The sequence below is a fragment of the Mobula hypostoma genome, chromosome 2 (genome assembly GCF_963921235.1).
Source record: "Mobula hypostoma chromosome 2, sMobHyp1.1, whole genome shotgun sequence".
NCBI classification, from domain to species: Eukaryota; Metazoa; Chordata; class Chondrichthyes; order Myliobatiformes; family Myliobatidae; genus Mobula; species Mobula hypostoma.
The window spans coordinates 182,294,303-182,309,377 of NC_086098.1; the positions used below are offsets into that span (position 1 = coordinate 182,294,303).

General features: G+C 40.3%; 1 protein-coding gene across 1 annotated transcript in view; it reads right to left on the reverse strand.

Annotated features, from left to right (window-relative positions):
* Nucleotides 1-1,062: 1,062 nt before the first annotated feature.
* The window catches only part of LOC134342725 (transcription initiation factor TFIID subunit 4-like), a 108,059-nt gene continuing 94,046 nt past the window's right edge, over nucleotides 1,063-15,075 (reverse strand). Inside the window, exons 13-15 of the mRNA XM_063041201.1 lie at nucleotides 8,258-8,314; nucleotides 7,714-7,839; nucleotides 1,063-2,964 (exon numbers count right to left, since the gene is read on the reverse strand). Coding sequence (XP_062897271.1) covers nucleotides 2,800-2,964; nucleotides 7,714-7,839; nucleotides 8,258-8,314 — 348 coding nt within the window. The 3' untranslated portion in view covers nucleotides 1,063-2,799. The remainder of the gene's footprint in view (nucleotides 2,965-7,713; nucleotides 7,840-8,257; nucleotides 8,315-15,075) is intronic.

A 15,075-nucleotide genomic window follows, 5' to 3' on the forward strand; every position in this document is an offset into this window, starting at 1 on the left:
CATCTGTGGCGGTTACAATCCATTTTTGAAACTGAATTCTACTTTGAATACTTACTTTTAGATAAAATGCCTTATCCTGGGTTTGGATTGTTCCAATTTGCTTTAGATTGTTTTAAAAACAACTGTCTAGAATGAAGATCAGATAGCTGGAAAAATTACAGAAAAGTGGAATTACTGAGACATAATTGCTAGATGGATAACAATCCCTCTAAGTGAAATAACAGTAAACAACAGGAATTCTGCAGATGCTGGAAATTCAAGCAACACACATCAAAGTTGCTGGTGAACGCAGCAGGCCAAGCAGCATCTATAGGAAGAGGCGCAGTCGACGTTTCAGGCCGAGACCCTTCGTCAGGACTGGCGAAGGGTCTCGGCCTGAAACATCGACTGCGCCTCTTCCTATAGATGCTGCTTGGCCTGCTGCGTTCACCAACAACTTTGATGTGTGTTAAGTGAAATAACAGAGTGATTTTGCTGCAATTCTAATATAATGAGATAGTCCAATTAGCCTAATCGACACAGTAAGAGTTTGTTAGGAAGATTAATGACCAACTTCCTTTTGTCCCCTTTAATAATGGCTTTGAGCTAAATATTATATAAAAAAAATAAAGTGCTGGGTTACTGATCAGTATTTTTATCTAATTTAAAACTAAATGCAAAATCCAGGAAGAAATGGCCTTTACATTCTTGCCAAGGCCACAGAAAATCTCAATGATGCTAGATAACAAGGCTGAACTGCTTTCACTCTTTTTAAACTGAAGCATAACATTTTAATTTCTTTTTTTTCCTTCAAGCCTCTAAGAAATCAGATGAATTTTTTAGCCAGTAAATGGTGAGTCTGGAATCCATTGCCACAGACTGCTGTGGTGGTCAACTCATTGGGTATACTTAAAGCAGAGGTTGATAGGTTCTTGACTGATCAAAGGTTATGGGCAGAAGCCAAAAGGATGGGGTTGAGAGTAATAATAAATCAGCCATGATCGAATGACTGAGCAGTCTTGATGGGTCGAATGGTGTAATTTTGCTCCTATGTCTTGTGGTCTTATTTTTATTTTATTTTACTTAGCGATACAGAGTCCCTTCCAGCCCAATGAGCTGTACCACCCAGCAATCCAGATACTTAATCCTAGCCTAAACACAGGACAACTTACAATGACAATCAACCTACTAACTGGTCTGTCTTTGGACTAGAGCACCCAGAGGAAACCGACACATTTCACCGGAAGGGTATACAGTCTTCTTAGAGATGGCATTGGAACCAAACTCCAAACTGATGCCCCAAGCTGTAATACTGTCATGCTAACCGCTTAGCTACCGTATGGTGTCTCCATTTTAAAAGATTAAGGAAAGACAGTAAGCAAAATACAGATAAATTCATTGTTTTAATAAAGGAGTTAATTCTCTTTCAATCCTATATAAAACAATAGTAATTAAAAACTTCCTTTTTTTGAAAGTAAAATATTTACATATTAACAAGTAACTGTGCAAAATTTACATGAAAAATGGAAAGACGGGATTTGTAAAAGACCAAGGGCGCAACAGTTTTCAGGCATTGGTAAAAATACTGATTAGTTTTCAGTTTACACACACAACTCATCAGCTTAATAGCATCTTAAATGTTTCTTTTAACAACATAAAATTACACACAAAGAAAGCAAAAGTATTTACAATCATAATGTCCTATTGATAGACAATCATTTAATACAATAACCTCTGAAAATATAAAGAAAAATTTAGTATTTTTTTTATAAAAAAATAGATACAAAGAAGGGACATTGCTCTGGTTACCATTAAGTAGGCCCATTGCTTGCATACAGTCTTTTTACCAAAATAATTACGGTTTACATAGCAATTTGTTATGTGCCAAAATTATGTACAAATTATTAGCTCACTGATAGACACCAGCAAATTGTTTTCTACACGTGATTCATACCAGGTAACAATCCTTTTCACAATTCACCATTTCTTAAATTTCTTTAAACTAAAGTTTTACATTAGCTAGATAGCCAACACAGTGCAAGTGTATATTTATGCAGAAAAGTTATTTTTTAAATCCTTTACGGCATCATGTATTGTATCAAATAAAAAAAAGCATTTTTCTTTTTACAAATGCCCAATAACATTCACAAAAAAATCCTTCGTGAAGGCTTTGAAGTAAAACCCTCTGACATGCAAATCACATGGTGAGAACTGTAGAGTTATCACTGAACGAACGCTCCTAACTCTTCACAAACCATACATTTACAAAAGCTAACGTGAGGAAAAAAATTATACAGCAAAAGGAACAGAAATGATGAAAAAAATCAGGAAAATATGAAAATGATTTTTTGCTCCATGCCCTTGAAGGTAGAATAATGCAAGGTCATCAGCTTCAGACTGATTGAATTCAAAGTCTTCTAAGCCAAATGATTGAAAAACGGAATACTTAAACGTTTCAAGTTGCTACGAATCTGCCATGAAGGTGGCAAATTATACACTGGTGAAATCAGGATCAGTTTTCAAATATGGCTTGTTTGGCAAGAAGGCCACTCAGTCAGGAGATGAGAAGTAATAAGATGTTTTTATTTTATAAATAAAGTATCCACAGGTCTCACTGTATTCCTTTCTTCTAAATAAGATTCAAAACTTTAAAAACATGAGATAATGTAAAGCTGAACTTCCAAACATTCTCTTGCGCAGAATTCCAGCTGGTCTCCAACTTTCTTTCTCTTCCCCTCCCCTCCTCTCCCAGAAAAATGCAAAGAAAAAGAAATGGCAGAAGGTTGTTTCAGTCAAAAAAAACTAATCAACCTAGGATGTTTATTTAAGGAATGCACGGTATAGCATTAGTGAATGGCTTGTCTCACGCTCATTCTCCAAGCAGAAGATGAGGTCCCTGAGGTTGACTCTTGTTATTCGTTGTCTTGTGAACTGTCTGGTTGCTCCAACTCCTGAGCCACCTGGTGTCCCGCCCGTACTGGGTCCCTGAAACAAAAGAAAAGATAATGTCTTGTGTTCCATTGTAAATAAACAGTCGACAAAACTGCTCGACGCATCACTGGTACCAGCCTACTCACCACCAAGGACATGTATACAGAAAGGAGCCAGGAAGGGGCCAGTAACATCATAAAGGATCCCACCCACGCTGCTCATGGAATGTCTGTCTCACTCCCATCAGGGAGGAGGCCACATAACATCCAGGACCACCACACTCAGAAACAGAAACTTACCCCAAGTAGGGCTGTTCAACACCTCCACCACTACCTTATGTATTGCCCAGCGTCACTTTACAATTGGATGTACAATCCATGTATACAAGATATCTTATGTATTTATATTTATGTTGTGTTTTTAAAATTATTATTGTGTTCTTTATCTTTTTGTGGGGGGTTCTGCACTGCATCGGATCCAGACTAACAGTTATTTTGTTCTCTTTACACTTGTGTACAGGAAATGACATTAAACTATCTTGTATCTTTGAAAAATTGTGAATTCTAAATTGTTGATGTAACAGAATAACATTCAATGGCCCAGAAAACCTGTGTCCAGCACCAAAGTCCTGAAGGTGCAGGATTATCAGAATTTTACTATATATATATTTTTATGACCAAAATTTCCATCAAGTTTTCCCATTAATCCAATGAATAAATTGGACAAGGGGCAGCGTGCTAGCATAGCGGTTAATGCAATTGCTTTACAATGCTAGGGATCTCCAATTGGGATTCAATTCCTGTCATCTGTAAGGAGTTTGTACATTGTCCCCCATCCCTACGTGGATTTCCTACAGGTACTCTGCTTTCCTTCCACATTCCAAAGATGTACAATAGGGTTAGTGAGTCATGGACAAGGCTATGTTGGCTTCAGAAGTGTGGCAACCTTTGCGAGCCGTCCCCAACACAATCCTTGCTGATTTGATGCAAATAATGCATTTTGCTGTATGTTTCAATGTTCATGTGAAAAATATAATCTAATCATAATCTTTAATAGAGAAACTAAGCCAAGCAGTGTGTTGATCTCAGCTAGGATGTCAGAGGAAGAATTATAAAATGTTTATATTTAATAACTTCTAGATTTCCAGATTTTTCTACCAAGTACTAGTGAAGCATTAGGAAAAAGAGCCATATGAACTGAACTGTTGATTCTAAGTGATACAACCAAAGGGACATATTCAGACAAAGAGATTTTACACCATTTGTGTGGCCTGTTATTTGTTCTGCTATTTTTCAGTTAATGCAAGATCATATTTTGTTGTTGTTTCATGATGTCTATCACTTAATCTCATTTGAAGCCGAGAAGCAAGAGGCATTAGCACTGTTGTACAAGGTAGAAACTGGATCTCACAGGTAAAAATACTGTGAACACCAGAGAGTTTACAGGTGCTGGAAATCCAGACCAACACACAGTAAATGCTGGAGAAAATTGGCGTGTCAGGCAGCATCTATGGAGGGGAGTAAAGTTGATGTTTCAGCCATTCCGCTCCATAGATGTTACTTGACTTGCTGAGTTCCTTCCACATTTCGTGAGAGTGAAAGGTGTTTTTAAGCTTTTGATTTTGACAATCAACTTTATATCTGTTCCACTTTATACAATTATGATTAACTGTGATTTACACTTATGACTTCTTTGCATTAGCACTGAACCACGCACTGAAGATAGCAATGATTATATAACATAACTGGAAAAATAAACATTATAGGTAAATCACTTCATACTAACAAACCTGGAGATTCACTTAATTAATATCAGTAAATAATTAATCTAAAATTCAAGGAATGAGTTTCTGGCGTAAAATGATCAAGGTACATTATGCAAAATGATTTATTTTTATGTAGTGAACATCTTCCTATTACAACCAGTTTGAATTGGATACTCCTGAAGTTCTATTCAGGATTATGAAAAGTGGACCCTGATTGCATTGGACATATTTCACATTTAGAAAATTAGATCTTCACGAAAACCTCTCTAACAAACACTCGGGATACATACTAAACGTTACTGTACTACTAGAACTTCAGCTGTTGAATCTCTGAAAGTTAACATACACTAAGTCATCTGGAAGGTAAAATTAAAAATACTGGCCTTTACTGGAAGGGTTTAAGTGCAAGGGTATGAACCTCTTGCTGTAATCATATACAGCTCTGGTGAGACTTTACCAGGAATACTGGTAGACATTTGGTTTCCATATCTAAGGAAGGATATACTTGCAATTGGAGGAAATCTATCAAGGTTCACTAGATTGATCCTAGGGTGAGGCAGTGTGCTTTTGCCCTGTGAGGGAAAGTTAATAAGAACAGATCATATACTGTTGAACACCAAGAGGTGATCTGATTGAGGCATACAAGATTTTTATGGGGCTTGACAGGAGAGATGATGTTCCCCTGGTTGACATGTTATAGTTTCAAAGTAAGGGTTTGGTCATTCAGACAAAAAGATATTTCTTCGTTGTAAAATAGAACACAGAACATAACCACAGAAACAGGCCCTTTGACCCACAATGTAGTGCTGAATAAAACTAATAATTAAATGCCTTATTAATTTAGCCTTTCTGCCTACACAATGTCCATACACACACTCCCCATTCTCTGTATATTCAAGTGCGCATCTAAGAGCTTCTTAAATGCCTCTATCGTATTAGTCTTCACTATCAGCTCAGGCAGAGCTTTTGAAATACTTATCACTCCATGTGGGGGGGGGGGAGGAGACTTGATCCACACATCTCCTTCGTCTTTAAACCCATCTCTCCTTAAATATATGCCCTCTGGTGATAGACATATCAACCCTAGGAAAAAGACAACGATGTCTTCTCATAATTTTATAAACTTCTATCATGTCTCCACCCACTCTCTGCTGCTCCAGAGAAAATAACCAAACTTTGTCCAACCTCACTTGCCCATATCCCTCCCCCTCCTGTCTTCTCCTATCATTTTGGATCTGCCCCTCCCCCTCCCACTTTCAAATCTCTTACTCACTCTTCCTTCAGTTAGTCCTGACGAAGGGTCTCGGCCCGAAACGTCGACCTGTACCTCTTCCTAGAGATGCTGCCTGGCCTGCTGCGTTCACCAGCAACTTTGATATGTGTTGCTTTTCACTTCCCATATGCTCTCTATTCCACACAGCACCCAAGTATATAATCTTTTCTAAGCCTCCACATCCTTCCCATAATGTGCCATGGTCTGTTCTTATCAAATTACGGTATTGCTTTGCACTGTTGTAACTATATGTTATAATTATGTGGTTTTTGTTAGTTTTTAAGTCGGTTTGTCATGTGTTTTCGTGATATCGTTCTGGAAAAACATTTTTATCATTTCTTAATGCATGCATTACTAAATGACAATAAAAGGGGACTGCATGTCCTCATAATCATAATAATAATGGGCACCTAGAACTGAACGTAATATTCCAGATGTGGCCTAACCAGAGTTTTATGAAGCTGCAACATAACTTCCTGACTCTCAAACCCGGTGCCTCATCTATAGAGATGAAGAGCTGACTCGATTAATCAAATGGCCCAACTCTGCTCCTATGTCTAATGGTTTTAAGGCAAGGATGCCATACATTTCTTTACTACCTTTTTAATCTGTGCAACTACTTTTGGAGAGCTGTGGACTTGGGACCCCAAGATCCCTTAGGTATTCATTATATTCACCAGGATCTGATTGAATGTTAAAATTGTAGGGTATCCTGATGATCTAGCTCCTGTTTCTGATGTTCTTTTGAAATCTTGACTGCTTTAAAAAGAACTTTTCCCTCATAACTTTCAATGAACAAGTTCTTGTGATTCTAATTTTTGAATGACACTGTTGGCCAGAAGAAACTATAGTCTAATCAAGGACAGGGGAAGCAGACAAACCAATTGTCTTTGTTTTCTCCATTTTGTGAACTCTGAATTTATTCTTGCTCTGGGATAATCTAATCAGAGCAATTGAATGTGATACAAGAAGCTTCAGGTAATGACCTGCTAAACCTGAGACTACTCTTGGACAATTACCTATTTGTTATGTAAAGGGTGTGGACTCTGAATTTATTCTTGCTCTGGGACAATCTAATCAGAGCAATTGAATATCGACACAATGAACTTCAGGTAATGACCTGCTAAATTTGAGAATTTTCTTGGAGCTGTAGCTGCTTATTATGTAAAATACCAGACCTACCAAAGAAGCAATCTGTAATCTCATTCGACTCTCTCTGGGTTGCCTCATTTAACTGGTTTGGATCAGTTAGAATTGAAAATCTCAAGGACTCAAGGCCGGGGTGGGCAAAATCATGAAACAATGTTGTTTGCAGCCCTATACAATGACCAGTAAAGGTGGTGACCCAGGTAGGTCAAGTACGGGATGGAGATCCAAGAGTTCAATTGATGAGGAATACTATAAGAGTCAAGAGCTTCAAATACGCAGGGGCACTAGCTCTCCAGCAACCAGAGACCAACCATTGTGGATAAGGAAGACCTCATGGACACGTGGCGATAGGACCATGAGAAACAACTGGCCAGTGTAGACTTCTTTCTCAGGTAATACCTCTTCTCTTCGTTGACTGTTCATGGAGGGTCAGGCATTCTAGTAGGATGTACACAGGTAGATAGTTTGTGAACATACGCGCTTTTCAGTTGAAACTATAAAAGTTACTTGTCGGTAAATTCAGATTCTCTGTGCCTCACTGATCATTATTAAAAAGGGTCATTCTTGTAACAACAATATAATGCAAATTATACTTCTGTAGGTAAATAACAGATACCTCTGCCCCAGCTCCAATCCCCGGTACTGGTGAATCAACCTTCCGTTTCTTTCTGGGACCAATGGCAGCTAACGCAGTTAAATTGGCTTCTCTCTGTCTCATTTGAGCCAGTTCCTGTTGTTGCATCTAGAATTGAAGAAGATTCAATTATTTAGACCAAAGAGCTCAACTCCTCCAACTTACTATGGTCTTTCTTACTTTCTATTCATCATAAAAAATTGTTATACATCTAATTCAATAAACAATAGTTTTATCTAGTTGAAAATGTAACTTCTGGAAGATGTTATAATTATTCATATTTGTTATGACACAAAAGTTTATTATACAAATATTAATATTTTTACCATTTATGGATTTGATCTATCATGATTACACACCATTGTTATTTAGTGATTATGTTATGGATGTTTAAGTCTAATGTTAGAAATACAAGCTTCACTTTTGGAGTTGTATTCCACAGGGTTTTAAAATTTTAAATTAACTGACTATTATGCTGATAAATGGATTGTTCCACAAACATTTACTCTGATTATAATATTCTTACCTCTTTGGCCTTTTGCTTTAGCCTTAGTTGTTCAGGGTCCTCTTGTCTGGAGCGACTCTGATGATGAAATAGAAAAAGATGATAAATGTCCAGGAACATTTGGTTTGAAGTGCAATATACTGGAGCTGAGATTAGTAATATTTTATATAACATCCTTGAAAACCACTGACTAGTAAACATTCAAATATCCGTACCTTTTAAAGTTCACATTAATGATCTCGTCTCTAGGTTCTAAGCTGCAACAATTTACTGAGATACGGATCTGACTCAAAGGTCGTGACACTTGGTGATTATTTAATACTATACTTAGTTGGTTTGTTTGGTTTCTACTCCATTCCCATACATGTATAACTCAAAGTAATTTAAGTGACCAAAGTCAGAAGTTTAAAGGTAATAAGAAATGGTTCTAATTGATCAGTTTGGAGATGGTGGGAACCATAGTCAAAAAAATTCAAGGTATATGGATGATTGATGGCAATGTTTCATTCAAACTTTTGAAGTTTAACCCAATCCTGGAAAAATCAACCAGTTTGAATTGCAGTCATTCCTCCACTTTTAACATTCCCTTCCTCCATCCGAATGCAACGTGGCTGCAGTGCACACCATAGATTCATAGAACACTACAGCACAGAAACAGACCCTTCAGCCCATCTAGTTTGTGCCAAACAATTAATCTGCCTAGTCCCATCAACCTGCACCCAGACTATAGCCCAACATAACACTCCCATTCCTGTACATATCCAAATTTTTCTTAAGTGTGGAAATCATCCCTACATCCACCACTTGTGTTGGTAAATACGAGAAAATCTGCAGATCCTGGAAATTCAAGCAACACACACAAAATGCTGGTGGAACGCAGCAGGCCAGGCAGCATCTATAGGAAGAAGTACAGTCGACATTTCGGGTTTAGACCCTTTGTCAGGACTAATGGAAAAAAGAGATAGTAAGAGATTTGAAAGTGGAAGGGGGAAGGGGAGACCCGAAATGATAGGAGAAGACAGGAGAGGGAGGGATGAAGCCAAGAGCTGGGAAGTTGATTGGCAAAAGGCATACAAGGCTGGAGAAGGGGATAGTATCATGGGATGGAAGGCCTTGGAAGAAAGAAAGGGAGAGGGGAGCACCAGAGGAAGATGGAGAACAGACAAGGAGTTATTGTGAGAGGGGTAGAGAGAGAAAGAGAAAAAGAAAAATAAATAAATAAATAAAATTAGGGATGGGGTAAGAAGGGGAGGAGGGGCATTAATGGAAGTTAGAGAAATCAATGTTCATGCCATCAGGTTGGAGGCTACCCAGACGGAATATAAAGTGTTGTTCTTCCAACCTGAGTGTGGCTTCATCTTGACAGTAGAGGAGGCCATGGATTGACATATCGGAATGGGAATGGGACATGGAATTAAAATGTGTGGCTGAGATCCTGCTTCCTCTGGCGGACAGAGACTTGCGTTGGTAGCTAGTTCCACACTCTCACCACGCTCTGAGTGAAGATGATCCCCTTCACTTTCCCCTTAAACATTTCAACCTTTCACATTTAACCCATGACCTCTGGTTGTAGTCTCACCCAACCTCAATCAAATCTCCACTCAGTCTTCTATACTCTAGGGAATAAAGTCCTAACCTACTGAACCTTCCCCTAGAACTCAGGTCCTCAAGTCCCAGCAACGTCCTTGCAGACTTTCTTTCTATTCTTTCCATCTTACATCTTTCCTGTAGGTACGTGACCAAAACTGTACACAATACACCAAATTAGGCCTCACTATTGTCTTATACAATTTTAACATAACATCTCAACTCCTGTACTCAATACAGTGATTAGTGACTGCCAGCGTGCCAAAAGCTTTCTTTACGACTGTATCTACCTGTGACACCACTTTCAAGCAGTTATGAATCTGTATTCCCAGATCCCTCTTTTCTACTGCACTCCTCAGTGCCCTGCTATTTACCATGTAAGACCTACCTTGGTTGGTCCTCCCAAAGTGCAACACCTCACACTTGTCTACAATAAATTCCATCTGCCATGTTTCAGCCCATTTTTCCAACTGGTTAACTCTAGATGCCGCTGCAAGCTTTGATAGTCCTTAATGCTGTCCACTACACCCCTAATCTTGCTGTCATCCACAAATCTGCTGATCCAGTTTATACATTATCATCCAGATCATTGATATAGATGACAAACAACAACGGATCCAACGCCAATCCCTGCGACACACTATTAGTCACAGCCCTCCATTCAGAGTGACAACCATCTACTACTACTCGCTCGCTTCTCTCGGGAAGCCAATGTCTAATCCAATTTACTATCTCATCTTGATGCCAAGTGACTGAACCAACCTCCCATGCGTGACCTTGCCAAAACCCTTGGTAAGGTTCATGTAGACAACATCCACTGCCTTTCCATTATAAACTTTGCTGGTAGCTTCCTCAAAAACTCTAAGATTGGTTAGGCACGACTGACCATACACAAACCCATGTTGACTATCCGTAATTAGTCTCTAGCTATCCAAATATTTATGCAGTATATCTGGTTCCTTAGAATACCTTCTAATAACTTTACCACTACTGACATCAAGCTCACCAACCTATAATTTCTTGCCTTATTCTTAGAGGCTTCCTTAAACACCGGAACAACATTAGCTATCCTCCAATCCTCTAGCACCTCACCCACGGCTAAGGATCTTTTAATCAACAACAACAACCTTGTCCTCAATGTCATCAAGACCAAGGAGATGATCATTGACTTCAGGAGTAGAAAACCAGAGGTCCATGAGCCAGTTCTCATTGGAAGATCAGAAGTGGAGAAGGTCAGTAACTGTAAATTCCTTGGTGTTATTATTTTGGAGGACCTCTCCTGGGTACAGCACATAAATGCAATTACGAAGAAAGCACGTCAGTGCTTATACTTCCTTAGGAGCTTGCGAAGATTGGAATGACATCCAAAACTTTGACAAACTTCTATAGATAGCATTTGGATAGACAGGGGCTTATTAGGGAGAGTCAACATGGCTTTGTGCGTGGCAGGTCATGTTTGACCAATCTGTTGGAGTTTTTCGAGGAGGTTACTAGGAAAGTGGATGAAGGGAAGGCAGTGGATATTGTCTACATGGACTTCAGTAAGGCCTTTGACAAGGTCCCGCATGGGAGGTTAGTTAGGAAAATTCAGTCGCTAGGTATACATGGAGAGGTGGTAAATTGGATTAGACATTGGCTCGATGGAAGAAGCCAGAGAGTGGTGGTAGAGAATTGCTTCTCTGAGTGGAGGCCTGTGACTAGTGGTGTGCCACAGGGATCAGTGCTGGGTCCATTGTTATTTGTCATCTATATCAATGATCTGGATGATAATGTGGTAAATTGGATCAGCAAGTTTGCTGATGATACAAAGATTGGAGGTGTAGTAGACAGTGAGGAAGGTTTTCAGAGCCTGCAGAGGGACTTGGACCAGCTGGAAAAATGGGCTGAAAAATGGCAGATGGAGTTTAATACTGACAAGTGTGAGGTACTGCACGTTGAAAGGACAAACCAAGGTAGAACATACAGGGTTCATGGTAAGGCACTGAGGAGTGCAGTGGAACAGAGGGATCTGGGAATACAGATACAAAATTCCCTAAAAGTGTCGTCACAGGTAGATAGGGTCGTAAAGAGAGCTTTTGGTACATTGGCCTTTATTAATCGAAGTAGTGAGTATAAGAGCTGGAATGTTATGATGAGGTTGTATAAGGCATTGAAAGAGTGCAGAGAAGGTTTAAAAGGATGTTGCCGGGACTTGAGAAACTCAGTTACAGAGAAAGGTTGAATAGGTTAGGACTTTATTCCCTGGAGCACAGAAGAATGAGGGGAGATTTGATAGAGGTATATAAAATTATGATGGGTATAGATAGAGTGAATGCAAGCAGGCTTTTTCCACTGAGGCAAGGGGAGAAAAAAACCAGAGGACATGGGTTAAGGGTGAGGGGGGAAAAGTTTAAAGGGAACATTAGGGGGGGGCTTCTTCACACAGAGAGTGGTGGGAGTATGGAATGAGCTGCCAGATGAGGTGGTAACTGCGGGTTCTTTTTTAACATTTAAGAATAAATTGGACAGATACATGGATGGGAGGTGTATGGAGGGATATGGTCCGTGTGCAGGTCAGTGGGACTAGGCAGAAAATGGTTCGGCACAGCCAAGAAGGGCCAAAGGGCCTGTTTCTGTGCTGTAGTTTCTATGGTTCTATATGTGGTGGAGAGTATATTGACTGGCTGCATCGCAGCCTGGTATGGAAACATCAATGCCCTTGAACAGAAAAATCCTACAAAAAGTAGTGGACACGGCCTAGTTCATCACGGGTGTCTTCTCACTGCTGCCACCAGGAAAAAAATACGGAAGCCTCAGGACTCATACCACCAGAATCAGGAACAGTGAGGCTCGTGAACCAAAGGGGATAACTTCACATGCCCAATCACCGAAATGTTCTCACTACCACTGGACTCATTTTCAAAGACTCATCACATGTTCTTGATATTTATTGTTTATTTATTCTTTCTTTCTTTCTTTATATACTTGCACAGTTTGTTGTCTTCTGCACCCTGGTTCAAGGTCAAAGTTGGGTGGTCGTTCATTGATTCTGTAATGGTTATTATTCTATAGATTTACTGAATATGCCCACAAGAAATTGATAATAAATTTACTTTGAACTTTAAAATACCTCTGCTAGGGCAATTTCTGCACTTGGCTCCCACTGAAACTGAGGGAACACCTTTGTCAGGCCCTGAGATTTTATCCACCCTAATTTTTTCAAGACAGCAAACACCTCCTCCTCTGTAATCTGCACAGGGTTCATAACCTCGCTCATGCATTGCCCCATATTTCATTTTCGAAGGCCTCCCACTTACCAAGTACACCTTTGCCACCCCTTCCAGATCCAATTCCCCAATACCATTTGTTAGAAGCTGCAGCTAGATGCACTTCTTGCAGGTGTAGTTGTCAGCCCTTCCCCTTTAATCCCTCCTGCTTTATTACATCTAAAACTACAGAACTCTGGAACAATGAGCTGTCAGTCCTGTCCCTTCTGCAACCAAGTCTCACTAATGGCTAGAATGTCATAATTTAACGTGCAGATCCATGCCCTAACCTTATCCACCTTTCCAACAATACTCTTTGCAGTGAAATATATGCAGCTCCGTACCAGCGTGCTTGACCATTTGACTCCTGACTTTGTATGTAGGCTTAACATACTTCTCTACAGCCACTCCACTACCTGTTCTGGCACTCTGGTACCCATCCCTCTGCAAGTCGAATTTAAACCTCCTGTGCAGCACTAACAAATCTTCCCGCTAAAATATTAGCCCCCTCTAATTAAGGTGGAAACCGTTTCTTTTTACAGGTCCCATCTTCCCTGGAAGAAAGCCCAATAATCCGAAACTCTGAAACCCTCCCTCCTGCACCAACTCCTCAGCCACGTGTTAAACAGAACGATCTTCCTATTTCTGGCCTCACTAGCATGTGGCATGGTTAGCAATCCTGAGACCACAAACCTGGAGGTCTTGTCCTTTAGCTTGGCACCTAACTCTCTGAACTCATTCATCATCCAACTTGTCCATGTCATTGGTACCGATGTAGACCGCGACCTCTGGCTACTCACCCTCCCACTTAAGAATGCTGTGGGCGCCATCTGAGGTGTCCCGGACCATGGTATTCTGGAGGCAACAAACCATCCAGGAATCTCATTCCTATCCACAGAACCTCCTTTCTGTTCCCCCTAATCAACAAATCCACTATCACTCCAGCTTTCCTCTTCACCCCCATCCCCTTCTGAGTCACAGAGCCAGAATCAGTGCCAGACACCCAACCGCTGTGGCTTTCCTCTGCTAGGTCATCCCCTTCCCCCAGCAGTATCCAAAGCAGTATACCTGTGGTTGAGGGGATGGCCACAAGGGTACTCTGCACTGGCTGCCTATCCCTTTCCACTCCCCTCCCTCCTGATGGTCACCCAATTAGTTACGTCCTGCACCTTGTGTCCTATCAACCTTCTCTCCTTATGTCCTATCAACCTGTCAGCCTCCTGAATGATCTAGAATTCATCCAGTTCCAGCTCCAACTCTGTAACGTGGTTTGTTAGAAGCTGCAGCTGGATGCACTTCTTGCAGGCGTCGTCGTCAGGGACACTAGAGGTCTCCTTGACATCCCACATCCCGCAAGAAGAGAATTTCAGTATCCTGTCTGGCATCCCCACTGCTCTAAATGTATAAGAAAGAATAAATAACAAAAAAAAAATCTAGCTATGGCAAACGTCTCTCCTCGTCAAAGCCTTAACTCCCCACTCTAACACTGGCCCATTCACACAATGGCCGCTCTGCTTCAACCTAACTTCTTTTCATTGGCTCTTGACAAGTGCCTAATTATGCTCAGTCGAAAGTCTCCTCGGGAACTGTGGTGTGTAAAATGTGCCAACTGCCCCCCTCGCTTCTTTTACTCTCTCTCCCCCTTTACACATTCTGGTATCTCCTCAGGACTGTGGTGTGTAAAATGTGCCAACTGTACCCTCTCACTTCTTTTAAACTCTCTCTCCCTCTACACAATCTACTGTCTCCTCAGGACTGCAGAGTGCAAAATGTGCCGACTGCCTCCTCTCACTTCTTTTAAACCCTCTCTCCCTCCACGCAATGCAGTGTCTCCTTGGGACGGTGGCGCTCAAAATGCTAAATCATCTTAAAAGCAATCTTAACATAACTGTGCAATGTTAAATGTTTGTGGTGGTCACAGATTTATTTAGCCTCAATGGATAAAAAAAGGTATAAACAAATACTTCATGGCTGCTATTGTGAGTATATGCATTTGAATGCTGTAGT